At 52.9% G+C, this 17,160-nt stretch overlaps 2 protein-coding genes and 1 non-coding gene across 4 annotated transcripts in view; 2 read left to right on the top strand and 1 right to left on the bottom strand.

The window, feature by feature from the left end:
• HYDIN (HYDIN axonemal central pair apparatus protein) overlaps positions 1-13,083 on the top strand; it is a 133,570-nt gene extending 120,487 nt beyond the window's left edge. Inside the window, exons 66-85 of the mRNA XM_042834732.1 lie at positions 718-878; positions 1,081-1,175; positions 1,674-1,908; positions 2,361-2,573; positions 3,233-3,371; positions 3,686-3,851; positions 4,237-4,384; positions 4,957-5,164; positions 5,671-5,892; positions 6,242-6,411; positions 6,744-6,942; positions 7,070-7,228; positions 7,360-7,640; positions 7,935-8,154; positions 8,523-8,735; positions 9,187-9,350; positions 9,660-9,810; positions 10,206-10,436; positions 11,181-11,405; positions 12,505-13,083. Coding sequence (XP_042690666.1) covers positions 718-878; positions 1,081-1,175; positions 1,674-1,908; positions 2,361-2,573; positions 3,233-3,371; positions 3,686-3,851; positions 4,237-4,384; positions 4,957-5,164; positions 5,671-5,892; positions 6,242-6,411; positions 6,744-6,942; positions 7,070-7,228; positions 7,360-7,640; positions 7,935-8,154; positions 8,523-8,735; positions 9,187-9,350; positions 9,660-9,810; positions 10,206-10,436; positions 11,181-11,405; positions 12,505-12,993 — 4,089 coding nt within the window. The 3' untranslated portion in view covers positions 12,994-13,083. The remainder of the gene's footprint in view (positions 1-717; positions 879-1,080; positions 1,176-1,673; positions 1,909-2,360; positions 2,574-3,232; positions 3,372-3,685; positions 3,852-4,236; positions 4,385-4,956; positions 5,165-5,670; positions 5,893-6,241; positions 6,412-6,743; positions 6,943-7,069; positions 7,229-7,359; positions 7,641-7,934; positions 8,155-8,522; positions 8,736-9,186; positions 9,351-9,659; positions 9,811-10,205; positions 10,437-11,180; positions 11,406-12,504) is intronic.
• Positions 13,084-13,883: 800 nt separating this feature from the next.
• The window catches only part of VAC14 (VAC14 component of PIKFYVE complex), a 52,713-nt gene continuing 49,436 nt past the window's right edge, over positions 13,884-17,160 (top strand). Inside the window, exons 1-2 of one of the 2 annotated variants that reach the window (XM_042834801.1) lie at positions 13,937-14,012; positions 16,907-17,100. In XM_042834801.1, coding sequence (XP_042690735.1) covers positions 17,081-17,100 — 20 coding nt within the window. In that variant the 5' untranslated portion in view covers positions 13,937-14,012; positions 16,907-17,080. Of the gene's footprint in view, positions 14,013-16,906; positions 17,101-17,160 lie in introns of both variants that reach the window. The other variant, XM_042834800.1, reaches the window with a different exon arrangement.
• TRNAG-GCC lies at positions 16,496-16,566 on the bottom strand. The gene has a single exon. It is a non-coding gene; the product is annotated as a tRNA-Gly (tRNA).

The following is a 17,160-nucleotide window of genomic DNA, read 5'->3' as shown; positions in this document are numbered from 1 at the left end:
TCAGAGAACCAGCCTTGTCATCTCTTCCTTGTGGTTTCCAGAATCATTTGGGGTTTCTGGGGAACTCCTGCCCCAAGCTGAGGCCCTGCTATCAATTAGCTTTCAAACCTGATGACAGCATGCTGGTGAGCATGGCTTGGCAACCTTGCCCATGGCAAGGAGTTGGAAGTAGATGATCTTTAAAGTCCCCAACCCCAGCTGTTCTGTGATTCTGTACACTCTTACCTTGAGTGATGGTTCTTCCCTGGTTTCTGAACTATTATAAGACCTCTAAGTTGTTTTTTTTCTCCGTCAGAGCATCAGCAGCCAGAGATTTCCCTAATGATCTCATTCCCTTCCCAAGGTGTCTGTGTGGCTGTTGTCCCACACGTGACATTCGGAAGGCACTTTCAAGGAGAGATGGTACTTAGATTTGCTCACTCTTTGAGTTCTCTGCCCACGGGGCTCCAACAGAGAAGCTTAATCCTATTATAGAGACCTGTCATATTTACTGGGGGCCAGGACAAATGTCAGACATTCTATGGGATTTAAACGTGGGGGCTGATAACTGGTCGTAGACCACATGGGCATATCCACAGCCGTGGTGGTGACCACTTTGAGCAGCATTATTTATCTAATAAATGGGAATGGTCCTTCCTAGCTCCTGTATGGAGCTGAGCTTTGCTTTGGAGTCTCGGAAGCTCTCTGCTCAGTGGTTCTTCCTTGTCCTCTTTGGAGGTGATCGAGACAGACCCAGAACCAGCTCACACCATCCTGGAGAAGAGCAGCCGTGAAGTAGAACTTCGCCTGAGTGCTGTCATTGATTATGCTGACTTCCAAGTGGATGTGGACTCAATTCAGTTCAAGGAGACCTTGCTGTTCCAGACAAGGAGATTCCCGTGAGTGGTGGAGGTGGAGCAGGGGCTGCTTCAAAGGCAGCTGCCCATTTGAGATGCAAGGCTGGAATAAACCGCTTGGATTGAATCCCTCAGGCACCACATCTGCACCTTCCTCTTGAACTTCTAAGCTTGTAAATATTTCCTCAGTGACAGCCTTCATTAGTTGTTACTTTTCTTTTTTTTTTTTCTCCTTGTTTTTCAGTTTCCGGCTGTCCAATACAGGAAATGTGTCCCTGGAATACACCTGGATGGCAGCCATGGGGGATGAGAGAGCAGCGAGCCCAGCTGGGCTGGAAGGTACGGCACCGGCTCTGCTGGCAGCTTGGGGTGCCTGGCATCCATTGAATGTGCTCACCTCCCTGTCTGTCTGTCCTGATGTTGGTTCCTTCCCAGCATGCTTGTGCTGAAGCTGATTTATTGGGCTGTGCCATCGGTCGTCTTGGGCACTGGTTATGGAAGTCAGAGAATCGTAGTATCGTTACGGTTGGAAAAGACCACTGGGATTATCTAGTTCAACCATTGATGCTGTCCTTGATGGAATGAGGTTGTCCAACGTGACACAGTGCTCAGAAATATTCCCAGCTGGTGCAATGCACTGCTGTACCATAAGTTGGCACAGCTTTGACCTGGGCCAAATCACTCAGTAGTTCCTGGAAATGCATAGGGGTGAACGCTGACCAGAAGCCGTTCCACAGGAGAAGTTTTCCTTTAGCAACTCAGTTCTGGAGATGAAGAGAGTTTGATAGGATTTCCCTCATGAAAGCAAATGTCCCACTAAGCTCTTCCTTCCCACAGGACGTTGCCTCTCCTCCATGTCTGTTGCCCCTGTGAAGCTCCCATTTGTCCAGCTGGGCCATGGCCTGGAGCACACCTCATCCACCCTGAGCTCACCCACAAGCCTTGGCCATGCCACCCCAGTGTTCTGTGTTGAGCCTCCCAGCGGCACCATCCCTGCTGGCCAGGAGCAGCTCTTCCAGATGAAGTTCTGCCCGGTGTACGTGGGGAAGTTTAAGAGCTGCATGGTCTGCAGGTAGGAATGGTAACTCTTGAACTCGTGCTGCTTTGCCTCTACTCGGGGGTGGAATGCAGACCTGGGGACAGCCAGCCTCAGAGGGGCAGCAGGAATAACCAGCATGCAGGAGTGAGTAAAGGTGATTATCTGGCCTTGGTGGAAGCAGGTATGGAGACAGCAGAAGGAGATGTTTTATAAAATATTAAGCTCTTCTTGTGTTGTAGCATCTGGAATGGGAGATCCAGAAAGGCTGCCTAGGGGCCAGCAAAAGCTAAATAGCCTTCTTTGTCAGACAAGCACAACCTTCCTGTCTACATAGAAACTTGTGTTCTTCTGTAGACACACAGCTGTTCCCACTTCGACCATCTCAGCTTTGCACTTCTGCTGGAATTTCTTGCACTGAGAAAGAATACAACACAAGCAGCTGTCTGTCTGTCTGGGAACAACGTTCTTAATGTCATTCTTTCTAGCATTCCTAACCTGAAGCCAAATCAGAAGGGCCCAGAGGTGGTTGTGGAGGGGAAAAGCCAGATGCCACACTGCCACTTTGAACTGAAGGATTCTGACTACATCACTGCAAAGAGGCGCAAACCAGAGCTGCCAGAGCCCAGAGGGGCAGTGCTAGACCTGAAGACCAGAGTAATTGAGTTTGCAGCAACTGGGCTTGGCAGCAGGAACAGCAGGTAGGTGTGGGCATGGCTTCTGTTAATGGCCTCTTGTCACCCTCCTTAAGCAGAGACATCTCCAGCCCTGTGGCACATCTGTACCGTGTCTGTGTTGTGCTGACACGTGGCCACCAGTCTGCTGTGGGGCTGGAACAAGTTGCTGAATAACAAGTGGCCAGTTTTTCCTTCTCTTTGCCCTTTACTTCAATGAACACAGCTGATAGTATGTGCTCAGCTCCTCAGCATGGGGTTGAGCTAAGAGAACCCCATCTAGCCTGTGCTATGGGGCAGTACAACATTGGTCCCTTCCAAGAGCATCTTTGAGACGTTCTTGCTCCTTTGACATACCAGCCAGACAGGATCACTGAAGGCTGCAGCCACAACAGACAGTATCATCTTCCAAAGGAGTCTTGTTGGACCTGATTTCACCATTTTTAAGGTTCAAGAGTTTGGCTATATCCTTTCTATAATTTCTTTCTCGGTAACTGGCATTATTTCCACCTAGGAGACAAACACTGCTTGCAGAAAGCAAATGAAATGTTCGTGTTCCCAGCATTGTCCACCTGCACCCAACATCTGGATGATGTCCAGACTGGCAGTGCTTGATGTCTGCTGCAGGATGGGATTATTAACGTCCTGCTGCCACCTTAGCAGTCTTTTTCACTTTGTGTGCCCAGGACCTTCAAGGTGATGAACCCAACCAGTTCTGCATACTCCTTCCAATGGACATGCCAGGACCCTGAAGCCCCACCAGGACAGAGAGCTTTCTTCTGCCTCACAGAGAAAGGGCAGATCCAGCCTGGGAAGAAAGCAGAGGTGGGTGCAGAAAAGGAAGAGGGTTGGCCCTGTAGATATATGCCAGTTTGACACCAGCTGTGTCTAATCTGGGTGTCTGGTCTCACTGTGAGCTTGCTTTAGGCAAAGTCATGAAGGAACTATTGACTGGAGTTGGCAGAAAACCTGTTCTTACACTGCCAACATCTGCCATGCCTTTGGGCTGTAGTAAGTGTCACAGTGACCTGCCTCTGAGCTGGGAGCTTTCTGGGATTTCTCTATGGTACAATCTGCACTTCCTTCCCTCACCCCTGCCAAGGGCAGCAACACTCCTTCATTTGCCTCTTTCTCCTCAGATCAAGTTTGAATTCATCCCCCGACATCTGGATATCACCGAGTCCTTCTGGGTCTTTACAATCCCTGAGAAGAGCATGTCAGTCCTGTTCCTGCTGGTGGGACACAGCACCGAACCACTGGTGACTCTGGACAGGTCCCACCTGAACCTCCATTTGCTGTTAGTTGGTGAGCACGTGGTTATGCCTTATACACTCAGACATGTGCTGATCCAGTTCTGTTGTTCGAGCCAAACTCCCAAAAGGAAGCTGAAATGGGAGCTGGCACTTGTGAGCAGATCAGCCAGCTCCTGGACCTGACTGTAGGAGGAAGAGGGAGGGGAAGGGAAGAAGACATGGGTGTTGGGGGCACAGTGTGTGGCTGAGGCTTCCAGGAGAGGATTTGGGAAGTGATGCCAGGAAGACCAGGGGGTGAGAAGCTGGTTTCCATGCTCTCATCCTGAGCATGCCATGCTGCAAACTTCCACGGGGCTCAGCATGCGGGCAGGAGCACACTGTGCCGTGGTGGCTGTGCTGCCAGAGGGTTTTCAGAGACTGATCTGTTTCTTTTCCAGGGCACAAAGTACACCAGACCATCTACATGATCAACAGTGAGAAAGAGGCTTTCGCCTTTGCTTTCAGAGAAAGCTCGCTCTTCTCAGAGGGATGCGGCACCTCGGTGAAAGTAGAGCCCATGGAAGGCTCCATTGCTCCCCTTTCAAGGTAATGAGGCAGTGTGATGGGCTACCAGGCCAGATTCCCTCTCCCACCAGCCAAATGTTGCATGGTCACTTTGCTTTGGAGGCTTTCTCCCCTGTGCAGTCACCAGGTGACACTCAGCAATGGCACATATCCGCCTTGGTTCATTCCCTCCCCAAAGGAGCACCAGGAACCTGCAGGTTTTGCTATCCAGTGGCTGTTTGGGTTACCCTGGTCTTATGGGCCCCCTTCCCAGAGAAGCTCAGACTTGGATCTTCCGGTTTTAATGACAAAATCATGTTTTGAGGCTTTAACCTGATCTCCCAAGCCAGCAGCTGTCCAACCAATACCACAGATCCACCAGGCCTGTGCCTGCTCACAGCCTGCTCGGGTGCTGCATTAGCTCCAGGCAGCTTTGCCTTGTTTTAAAAGATGCTGAGCTTTGCAACAGAGCACTATGCACAGCTGCTGGCTTCTTCCAAACCTAGGGCCTTGCTGCAGCCACTGCACGCTGCTCTCCCAAGGACCAATGCAGTACAGGGCCAAGAAAGCCATCAGAGAGTGAATGGAGCCAAAAATGGGTTTTCTCTCCCCAGATATCCCATTAAAATTGCCTTTACACCGACACTGGAAGGAGAGGTGGTCTTCAACCTCAAATGCGATGTCAAGAGGAAGACAGAGCCCCTCTCCCTGAATATCAAGGCCACTGGCTACAGCATGAGTGTGTCTGTCAGGTGCGAGAACAGCGATGGCGGTGTGACTGAGCTCAGTGCACAGGAGGTCAACGTCATTGACTTCAAGGAGGTGAGCAGCTCCCCTTGCTCCGCATGGTCCTGCAAGATGGAACCTCAACCAGGAGCTTTGCAGAAGTGTTTGAGCAGGAGGGAAGACGTTTCATAAAGTCACTGAGGTTGGAGAAGACTGCTAAGATCATTGAGTCCAACCATCAGCCCACCCTCACCGTGCCACTGCCCGTGTCCCTCAGTGCCACATCCCAGTGGTTTTTGTGCACCTCCAGGGATTGTGACTTCCCCACCTCCCTGGGCAGCTGTGCCACTGCATCACTGCTCTTCTGGAGCAGAAATTGTTCCTAATATCCAACCCGAACTTCCCCTGGCACAACGTGAGGCCATTACTGCTCATCTTTTACACGCACAAGCTGTTCTGTAGAGAGAGGGAGACTGATCTTTCATGTTGCTCATCCATCAAATGGGAAGCACCCAGGAGCATGTGAGGAAGGAGCCCTTGCTGTGTCTGTTGGCATTTTGCAGGTGCCACAACCCCACATCCTTGCCACTTCCCCCCCCCAGGTGCAGCTGAACGAGAGCACCCGGCGCACCTTCAGCATCTACAACAACGGCAAGTTCAGCTTCACCTTCTCGTGGGAGCTGAGTGGCCCCACAGCCCGGGTGCAGCTCCTGTCTCTCAGCCCTCGGACAGGCAGCGTGCAGGCTGAGGGCAAGGTGGACACCCAGCTGGTTTTTCACCCTCAGAAAATGTGCTCATTAAAGGACGTAGAGCTGACACTGCAGGTGAGGCAGCTGTGTGTAATGGGGAAGCTTTGCCTTTCCTACGTGTCAGCTTGGCAGCAGGAGCCCAGAGCTGGGGGTGAGCTCCAGCTTTGAAGATCCAGGACAGAGAGGTTACTGCTGCCAAACTGGAGAGCCTGACAGCTTCTGAACCCATTACCTTACTGAGTGCTCACCCGAGGTCGTGACTCTCCAGAAACCATCCCCTCCTCTTTCTGCTGTCCTTTGGCATCAGGCTTTCAATATTGTCACTGCAGCCAGCTGTCCCCACGCTCCTCCTCACCCATCTCTTGTGTTTGTGGCTGCAGTTCCCATCTCTTGAGCTGGCTTATGCTGTGTTTCTCCCCACCAGATCAGCAAGGGTCCTATGTTTACCTGCGTGTTCCTGGCCACTGTGGTAGTGCCCACTGTCCACTTCTCAACCACAAGACTCAACTTCGGAGCCTGTTTCATCTACCAGGCTGGGATGCCACCTGCCCGGCAGACTCTTGCCATTACAAACAAAGCAGACAAAGATGTCAGGTAGGACTTCACATGCTCATTCACTCCTCACCTATCCTGTGCCAGACCCAGCAGTCTCCTTCATGCCCGCGTTGTGCTGGCCATGGGGTTTCACAAAGCATTTCCCCTGGCTGATGGGAGTCTTTGCCTGTATACGATTCTCCTTGGGGTGCCAATCACACATGAAACCACTTCAGGCCATTTCCCTCTACTGAGCATACTATGACCTGCTGCCAAGATAAGCACACCCCAGGATGTAGCCATTGTGCCCTAATATAACACTGCAGCCCTGATGTTGTCTCCTGAGCACCACACGCAACACCTCTGCTTCTCTTTGCTGTGCTTTCTGCCAGTTTGAGCTGCTTGTTCACCAACACCATGCACCTGGAGGTGGATTTCCCGGGGTACATCCTTCAACCAGGAGGGACGGTGGAGGTGCCCATCACTTTCTATCCCAGAGAAGTTGCATCTTACTGTGAGGTCATTCCTTTTGAAATCAATGGTCTTTGTCAACAGACTGTTGAGGTCCAAGGAAAGGGTGCAGAAATGAAGGTGAGACGAAATCCAAACCCTAGAACTCCAGCCAGCCAGCATGGCTTTCCTCATCTCTCCTCCCCAGCCTGCCATGATTTGGTTTTCCTCCTTTCCTTTTGTTTCACGCTGATCCCTCCTGTCTCAGGTGGACATTGTGGAACCTCAAGGGAAGGTGGTGAAGCTGGGAGCCCTCTCTGTGGGGCAGACGGTGAAGAAGATTGTCACCATAGCAAACAATAGTGTTGCCCCTCTCACTTTTAAGCTTTGTGTCATGCCCACTGTGCCAGAACTGCAAGAAGATGGGGTAAGGCCACTTCCTTCACTAGAGAGCCCTTAGGGGAATCTACAGGAGTACCTGCAGGTACCCATGAGCTGCTTGGGATGGGAGCTAGCATTAATTACAAATGTGTGCTGGCCTCTCATTTCTTTGCACAGGTTCTCTGCTTGCACCCCAACAGAGAATTAAGTTTGAAGCCCAAAGGAGACACCTGTAAAGTGGAGGTGATCTTCTCCCCAAAGCGCCGCATTCAGCCGTTCACTGAAGAAGTGATGCTGGAGAGCAGCGGGCTGCTGCGCTCCCTGTTCATGCTGCAGGGCTCCTGCCAGGGGATCTGTGTCAGCTTGGACCAGGAGCACCTCAGCTTTGGAGCAGTGGTGCAGCAGAGCTGCACATCCCAGCGCATCACCATGCGGAACACGGGCGACGTTGGAGTCAAGTAATGTAAAACCATGACTTGTCTGAGTGCCGAGAGCTGGGCTGGGGGTTGGATGGTGCTGTAGCTTGCCTGGGTAGTTCCCTTCTGCTTTGTTGGAGAGCTGTGCAGTCAGGCCCTGGCAGTTATCAGGGATACACTCAAAAGCACTAGGGTGCAAGCTGAGTCCTGCCCAGCTTAAAACCTCACCACACCTGAGATCCTGTGGAGAAGAGTACAGTAGGTGTGGAAAGAGCATATTGCACTCACAGCCTCCCCATTGCTAATCCTTTCTGTACTTCTGCTTTCCTTTGCAAGGTTTAAGTGGGACATCAAGAGCTTCGAGCCAGATTTCTCCATCAGCCCTGCCAAGGGTTACATCTCCCCAGGAATGGATGTCCCCTTCGTGGTGAGCTTCCACCCGTCGAAGCTGAGCCCCTCTATCAAGTCTGAGGGGCTGCAGTGCTTCATCCAGGGCAGTGAGCCACTCTGCCTTGCTCTGGCAGGGTGCTGCATGGAGACCCCCGTCATCAAAGAGGTAACAGCAGCAGTGCTGGGTTTGGGTCCCTCTTATCCCACCACACCTCTTGCAGGGTACAGCCTGGGGGCCCCTTACCTGCTCCTCGTTTTCCTTCTCCTTCACCCAGCGTGAGAAAACTCATTCCTCTTCTTTCTCTACGAACAACCAACAAGATTGACTCCAAAAGCTATGGCACAAATGGACATTCGGCAGATGACTTTTCCTAAAATGCTTCTTACTGTGCTTCTTACTTAGAGATGGTCTAAGACCCTTTTTCAGACTTCTGCCTCTTCCTTTGATCTCTCTGCAAGTGGGTGAGCAGGTGCCAGCCCTGTGGGAAGAAATCCTCTGTCCAACCAAGCATGATCTGTGCTCCTCCATTGCAGACGTTGATTTTTTCATGCAAGGTGCGTGAGAAGCACAGCCAGACCATCCTCCTGTCGAACCCAAGCGATGAGCCCTGGGCCGTGAAGCCTGTCATTGAGGGCGACCACTGGAAAGGGCCCGAATGCATCCACCTTGAGGGCAATCAAAAAGACAAGCCATACAAGATCACCTACAAGCCCCTAACCATGAGCTCTAAGAAAGAGAAGCATCAGGTATGTGAGCTGAGCCAGTGCGCTGACCCTCCTGGCACAACCCTCATGGCAACCCTGCTTTGGGCAGGATGTTAGACAAGATGGTCTCCTCTAAACATGAATTATCCTAAATCCTATGTTGGGCACCTGCCCATTGCCCTGCTCCATCTGGCCTTACTGAAGCCCAGAGCAATAAGGGAGGCCAGAGATCTCCCGGGTCAGTTTCTGGGGCACTGAGCACATCTATACCCTGTTGGGATTGCACGTGATTGGTATCTCCTTAACATATGATATTCGTATTTAAAGCCTTACATTAAGAGTCCTGAAGTTTTCAGTTCTTCTGGAAGCAGAGGAGATGCCACAGAAGGCGTTTTTGGTGTTGGCTCCTGAGATGAATACTGTGCACAAAAGAGCCAGTAACTGCTCTGGGCTGAGAGCAGGAGAGCTCACAAGCCCCATTCCTTGTCTCTAGGGCTCCATCTTTTTCCCATTACCAGATGGGACAGGCTTGTACTACCTCCTGCAAGGATTTGCTGAGGGCCCAAAGTGCTCAGGGACCATTGTTCGGGAGGTGCCATGCAGGACTCCCTACACTGAGCTCCTCCCCGTCTCCAACTGGCTGAACAAACCGCAGAGGTGAGTTGGGCCCAGGAGGTCTCTTCCCATCAGCAAATCCTGCAGTGGTGCAAGGAAGGGCTTTTTGCTGAATGGGAGTCCTTCCAGCAAGCTCTGCACTCTTCTTGGCCACTTTCTGGCCACGGATGCCTGTGGTCACACTGCTCACATTCAGACCCACCCTGGAGCACTTTTCTCTAGGCCAAATGGGTACTGGCTCCCTCTGCCCAAGGCAGGGAGGAGGAGCAGGGGCTGTGGTGTACCCCCAGGTGATGGGCATCCTATGGGTTTCCTTCCTTCCTACCCTCACTGCCTCCTCCTCACCCGCAGGTTCCTTGTGGTAACAGAAATACTTCAAGCAGAGGACGTGGAGCATAGTTCTGTGCTGCATGGGCTGGAATACATTGATGTGCCTGGCTCCGGCAAGAAGGACTACAAGCTCACATTCCTCTCCTACAAGGAAGGAGTCTTTAGCACAATGGTAAATGTAGACACCAGGCTGCAGGCCTTCCAGGAGCTGTTTTGCTGGCTGAGAAGCCACATATTTCTTTTCATACCTCCACGTGCCCAGCCTGTAGGCCCCAGGCAGACACCAGGCACCTCCCCATGCACTCCTTGTGCTGTCAGTCTTGGCAGCCCTTGAGGGCTGCAAAGCACAAGCTGGTCAGGACATAGGTGAGGTGGAAGCATTTTGGAGATTACGAATGGGAATACTTTGCCCCAGTCTTGCACTCTTCCCATGCAGTTGCTCATGGGCATCTGTGCAGTGTGCGTGCTGATCTGGAGAGGTCTTTGGGCTGGCCTAACACCCCTGGTGGATTTCCGTGTGCAAGATGACCAGAGCTTCCTTTTTTTTTTTTATTTCCCCTGATTCAGGTGACCTTCCTCAATGAGGTGACCGAGGAATACTTGTTTTACATGATCACTTTCAAGGCCACTGCTTCAGGACCCATTGGCACTGTCGAAGTGACAGCAGCTGTCCGGCAGAACGTGTCTTCCACCATCAAGGTGGACAACCCTCTTGCTGCCCCAGTGGTGTTTGACGTAGATTGCAAAGTGCCTGACATCACCGTTCCCCCACATTTCACTGTTCCTGCTCATTCAGAGGTAGGTGCAGAGCTCACCCAGTGCACTCTTTTCAACCTCTCTGGGAGCAGGTGCTCTTTGAAGGCGATGGCCCTATGCTGGTCAATATGGGGCTGCTCTCTAAGGATAACAACTCCAACTTCTCCCACTTGCTAATAACTCAAAAGGGAAGGAGTGAATGAGAATATCTCCAGTGGGAATTGCCCTGTCCTGATGTTTTGTCACATTGCCTCCTGAGATATGCAAACCCAGAGTCCCACAGGCCATCCTGCAAGCGTGACTGCCTTGCATCTTCTTTCTGTGATTGCTCTTCTTTGGGCCAGGTCCCTGTACTGGGTCAGTTGGGTCTCCCATCTCCTCATTAGCAGTGTGCTCAGCTGCGTCAGGCTGCCCAGCTTTGCTGAGAACTGCTGGAAACACATTATAAAGACAAAATTAGGACTCTAGTAGCACTGAAAGAGAAGCACGTTGTATGGAGTGGGGGTTTAATCCTTGTTTCCCAAGAAAGCAGGGGTGTGGGGAGAGGGGGGGGGGTGCATGCCAGCCAGTCCTTTCTAACTCAAATTTGATAATGTGTGAGCAGAGCGAGGGCACAGCTGCTAGAGCTTGCTAAAGCAGGGATGATGGGTGAAGGGCTGGTATTTGGGCTCCTTTGGGTTCTGTCTAGAGTAGGTTGGGCTCCCACCCAGCACTGCGTGAGCACACTTAGGACTGATTTCCCCATCCTCTGCCTGAGCTTGTGGCTTTTGCCTCCTTCCTTCCCAGGCCAATCTTGTCTTTGAGTACCAGCCTTTGAAGGTAGGTGAGAGCACTGGGCGCCTGATGCTCCATAGCAGTAATTTAGGCTCATGCTACTACGAGTTGATCCTGAAAGCCACGATTAGCAAGCCAGAGAAGCCACTGTACTTTTGCACTATGCTGGGCTCTAACCAGACCATCACCACCAAGATCATGAATTACAACCGCCAAAAGACAGAATACATCCTCCAGGTGAGTGTGCTGTGCTCTTGCAGGAGGGAGGAAGCCCAGCTGAACAGAAAGGCTGGGAGGTGGCACCTCTGGATGGTGCCAACCCTCTCTGTGGATGGATCCTGATCCTTCAGCTTTGTCTGGCATAGCTGAAGTGGCCATGAGAGCCTGGTGGGTCTTCCCACCAAAGCTGGACCTGTCCTCATCTGGACTGTCCTTACTCACAGACCCTCTCTACCGCCCTTGCTGGAACTGCTCTTGCAGATCCCATGGTGCCTGGATTTTCACATTGCTGCCAGAGCTGGGACTTTAGATGTCCCAGGCCTTGCTTGGGTGCAGGATTATTCCTGCTGGGAAGATTTAGGCAGTCCCTGTTTAGGAACAACGTGGTGGGAGGAAATGTGATAGGCAAGAGAAAGTATGGGGAGAAATACTTAAAGGGACTAGTGGGTGGCAGCTAGATGTGAGGCAGCAGTGTGCCCTTGCAGCCCAGAAAGCCAACTAATACCCCGGGCTACATCCAAAGCAGCGTGGCCAGAAGGACAGGGAGGGGATGTGCACCTCTGCTCTGTGAGACCTCACCTGTGTCCAGATGAGAGTGCTCAGTACAGAAAGACACAGACCTGTTGGAGAGCATCCAGAGGAGGACCACAGAAATGACCCAAGGGATGGAGCACCTCCCTACAGGGACAGGCTGAGAGCTGGGGCTGTGCAGCATGCGGAAGGGAAGGGCTGCAGGGAGAGCTGAGAGCAGCCTTCAGCATCTAAAGGGGCTGTAAGAAAGAAGGGGGCAGGGTCTGTTGTGATATGACAAGGGGAAGGGGGAATGGTTTCAAACCAAAAGAGGGGCGATTTAGATTGGATATAAGGAAGAACTGGCACAGGCTGAGCAGAGAGGTAGTGGCTGCCCTGTAGACACCCAAGGTCAGGCTGGGCAGTGCTCTGATGGAGCTGTGGGTGTCCCTGTTAGTTGCAGGGCAGTTGGACTAGATGACCTTCAAGGGTCTCTTCATACTAAAGTGATCCTATGATGCAGGGGGAGCCTTGTTTTCTCCCCTGCTGTTCCCTCTGAGCTCTGCTTTTGTGACACCCCTCTGCTTGTCCCTCCTGTTCCCTACAGACTGACTGTGCTGATTTCCAGACAGAGAAGACCATCAGCATGCCTCCTGCCTGCCTGGGGGGCTCGGAGGTGAGCGTGGAGGTGATCTATGAGCCCTGCCAGCTGGGTGAGTCCCGGGCCACACTGCAGCTCCTGGGCCCTTCAGGCAGGGAATACAGCATCCCGCTCTTCGGCCTCGCCCTGCCCCCCAAGCCGCAGGGCCCCTTCCTCATCAAGGCCGGTGGCAGCACCTCCATCCCCTTCAAGAACGTCTTCCTCCAGCCCACATCCTTCAGGTTCAGCGTGGAGAACCCGGCCTTCACCGTGAGGGCCACCGAGACCCTGCGCCCCAAGAAGACCATCTTCATGGCTGTCTCCTTCGAGGGCAGCCCAGAGGGCACCAACACCCCCGTCAGCAGCCGGCTGGTGGTCTCCTGCGCCCGAGCAGGTGGCCTGGGAGCAGGCATCTCCTGGGTGTTCTACCTGCAGGGGCTGCCCCTCGAGAAGTGATGGGGTTGGAGGCGTCCTCTGCAGGCACAGCGCCGGCTTGAGGGGTCTCATGGTGCTATGGTGGGGTCTGTGTCACGGCTCGGAATAAAAGCATGGGCAAAGCAGAGTGCTGTGGGGGGATGTGGATATCAGAGAGAGATTTGGGGGTCCTGGTGGACGAGAAGCTGGACGTGAGCCAGCAGTGTGTGCTTGCAGCCCAGAAGGCCAGCTGTGTTCCGGGCTGCGTTAAAAAAGGGGTGGCCAGCAGGGAAAGGGAGGTGATCGTCCCCCTCTGCTATGCTCTCGTGAGGCCCCATCTGCAGTGCTGCGTCCAGCACAGGAAGGACTTGGAGCGCTTGGAGGGGGTCAGAGGAGGCACTGAGATGAGCAGAGGGCTGGAGCTGCTCTGCTGTGAGAAAAGGTTGAGGGAACTGGGCTTGTTTGGCTTGAAGAGAAGGCTGCAGGGAGACTTCAATGTGGCCTTCCAGTGCTTGAAGGGAGCCTATAAACAGAAGGGGGAACGGCTGTTTGTGAGGGTGGGTGGTGATAGGACAAGGGGAATGGTTTTAAACTGAGACAGGGGAGGTTTAGGTTGGATATGAGGAGGAAGTTTTTCCCCCAGAGGGCGGTGAGGCACTGGAACAGGTTGCCCAAGGAGGCTGTGGATGCCCCATCTCTGCAGGCATTCAGTGCCAGGCTGGATGTGACTCTGGGCAGCCTGGGCTGCTGGTTGGTGACCTGCACACAGCAGGGGGCTGAAAAGAGGTGAGCACTGTGCTCCTTTTCAGCCCAGGTCATTCCGTGATGCAGAGACTGGGGGGCGCTCCTCCGCGCCGCGTGGGGGCGCCCTGCGGCGGGGCGTGGTCACGTGATGCGGGCGGGCCGCCGGTGGCGGTGGGGTCGGGCGGTGATGGTGGCGGCGGTGCCGGCTGTGCCATGAATGCGGAGCGGGACCTGGCGCCGCTGGCGCCCAGCGTCGTGCGGGCGTTGAACGACAAGCTGTACGAGAAGAGGAAAGTGGCGGCCCTCGAGATCGAGAAGTGAGAAAACGATGGGGAAAAGCTGGGGGAACGGTGGGGGGGAGGGAGCGAGGCTGTGGGGCGGCCGCGGGTCCGGGAGGGGACGGGGGGGAACCGTGCTTAAAGCCGTTTGACCCCGGGTAAAGGGAGTTTGCTGGCGCTGCCGCGCGTCCTTTAGTTTGTCAGTGCATCTCCCCCGTGTGTCTGAACTCCCGTGCTGTCACTGCGGGCGCTGCGCTGCTCTGTGGCCGTGCGCGGGAAGGACCTGCCCCCTTCTGCACTGCCCCGCATCGTCCTCGTGGGATGCAGCCGACAGCGGGCTGAGCACGAGGCAGCGGTGTGACCTTATGGCCGAGAATGGTGTCCAGAGGTGCAGTGCACGGATCGTGGCCAGCAGGGTGAGGGAAACGTTCCTCCCCTCTTCTCTGCCCTGAGGAAGGCGCGTCTGGAGCTCTGCGTCCAGTTCTGGGCTCCTCCGTTCAAGGCAGACAGGGAGCTGCTGGAGGGATCCAGTGGGTGGCTAAAGAGATGAGCGGGGCCTGGAGCCTCTCCTGTTTGAGGAAAGGCTGGGAGTCCCGGGGCTGTTCAGCCTGGAGAGGAGATCTTGTCAATGCTTATCAGTTTCTGAAGAGTGAGAGTCCAGTGGATGGGGCCGGGCTCTTTTCAGTGGTGGCCAGCAGCACAACAAGGAGCAACAGACACAGACTAGAGCATAGGAAATTCCATAGGATCACAAAGAAGAACATCTTTAATGTGAATCATAGAATCATAGGATCACTCAGGTTGGAAAAGACCTTAAAAATCATCGAGTCCAACCACGACCATCCTACCCCAACTCTAACAACCCTCCACTAAACCACGTCCCTGAGCACCACATCCAAACGGTTTTTAAGCACATCCAGGGATGGTGACTCAACCGCCTCCCTGGACAGCCTATTTCAGTGCTTAACAACCCTTTCTGTAAAGAAGCTTTTCCTGATAGCCAACCTAAACTTACCCTGGTGCAACTTGAGGCCATTTCCCCCTCGTCCTGTCACCAGTGACAGAGGCTGTCCAGAGATGTGATGGAATCTTCTTCTCTGGAGATATTCAAGGCCTGTCTGGATGCTTTCCTCTGTAACCTACTGTAAGGAACTTGCTTTATCAGTGGTTTGGACTGGGGGATCTCCAGAGGTCCCTGCCAATCCCTATGGTTCTGTGATTCTGTGAACCAAGCAGCCCTGCTCTGACTTGTTTTGCCCCAGTACTGTGGCTTCGTGGTTGGTTTATACCAACCAAAATCAGATTTGGAATTTGCTGATGGAGCCGGACACCCAAATTGCAAAGGCTATCAGGATGAGGAAGACAGAGTCCAACCCCTTTTACAGACACGTGGATTTAGCTCAACCTAGACTAGTCACAGAATAGCACTGCACGTGTCGTTGTTGTGCCTATGGCGTTGTGTGGGGAACTCGCTGCCTCAGTGCGGGTACCTCCCAGCTCTCTGCCCCGTAATGTGGAGCAGCTCCTGCTGTGTGCAAACTCCCTCACACTGTGTACGTTGCTGTTCAGTGCCTCTTGCTTCCCTAGTTCACCCCTGCGCCCTTTAAACTCAAAGGGGTCATAAAGTCATAGAATGGCTGTGGGCAGAGATGCCAACCACTAGATCAGCATGCCCAGAGGCCCTTCCTGAGCCTGGCCTTGAATGTCTCCAGGGATGGGGGCACCCACAGCTCCCTGGGCAACCTGTTCCAGTGAGTTCCCACCCTGTAAGTGAAAAACTTCCTCCTAATATCTAACCTTCTGTCTCAGTTTAAAACCATCCCCCCTTGTCCTATTACTATCCACCTGCATAAAAAGTCGGTCCCCCTCCTGACTCCTGGGATGTACGTTTTTTTTCATTTCAAACCAAAACCCCACTCTGTTCATTAAATCCAGGCTGTAAAGAGATTCCCTCTGTGCTGCCAGGGCTTGCTGCATGCTCCTCGTGGTGCTGGGTGGGACTGGGAGGCAGAGCAGTCAGCCTGGGATCAGCATTTTGTGAGAGTGGCACCAGCTCTGGCCATTACCAAATTCAGCTTTGGGATGGAGAAGAGTAGATGGGCTTTGTGATGCCTCCAAGGAGAAACAGGGCAGCAGCTCTGTTCACAGCAGGGTGAGAGGAGGCCATAAGTATCTCCTGTAATGATTTGCCTCTGCTAAGCAGTAGGTGATGGGAGAGCGATGGCCAGCTAGAAGCGAGCAGCATGAGGTCTCCAAGCCCCTCGGTGCCTGTCTGGCTTCACGCAGCTGAGGCAGGTTTGTGCAGAGCTGAGACTTGAAAGGAGGGCCGAGAGTGAGATACCAGTTGTTGGGGTTGGCCAGATTTGGTGCAGCAGCAACAAAAAAGCATACGGAGTTTGGCGTTGGAAATCTTTGTGCCTTCAGCACAGGTTGAAGTGACAATAATCACGTAGGCTGAGATGCTGAGGTGTCTGTCCTCGTCCTGTACACAGGAAGTCAAAAGAAAAAGAAAAAAATTCTGTTGCATTGGCCGGGAATCGAACCCGGGCCTCCCGCGTGGCAGGCGAGAATTCTACCACTGAACCACCAATGCTCCAGCTGTGTGCAGCTGCCTGCACAGTTGCTTTGGCCCAGCGCTGCTGGGGGGCTGGTGGGGCAGGACCTGCTTCAGTGCATAGAAGCGAGGGGTTTTTGGTTTGTTTTTTTCAATTAAATAGACATACGTGATCTAAAACATAATGACTGGGAAAAAAAAGTGAATCTTAGTCTGTGAGGATCCCTACGCGCTGTTCGTGACCCCATCTCTCATCTCATTAGACCACCTTTATACCCGAGTGACATCCGAATCTCAACCTGCTCCCCATAACCAGCATCTTGGGGTTTAGGAGAGGTCAAATAATGGCATCACAATGAGCGTCTCGTTGTTCCTCCAGGATTTTCTTCAAAATCTGCATCTGGATCTAAATCCTCTTCCTTACCAACATGCTAAGTACCAGTAACCAGGATGGACTTCATCTGCTGTAAAGCTGATACTCCAAAAGTCATTTATTAATTATGATCAGCTAGTGTTAAGCAAGGAAATAATACACCTCCCACCTCGCTGGTGAATGACTTTGTTGTCTCTGCAGTAAGTTTCCCTCACAAGACAGAACCACTCCTATCCTATACACAGCTATTTCACTTCCAT

The sequence above is a fragment of the Centrocercus urophasianus genome, unplaced genomic scaffold (genome assembly GCF_019232065.1).
Source record: "Centrocercus urophasianus isolate 14NV4802_14NV808 unplaced genomic scaffold, USGS_Curo_1.0 seq_49, whole genome shotgun sequence".
NCBI lineage: Eukaryota > Metazoa > Chordata > Aves > Galliformes > Phasianidae > Centrocercus > Centrocercus urophasianus.
This window is presented reverse-complemented; position numbering and strand designations above follow the sequence as displayed.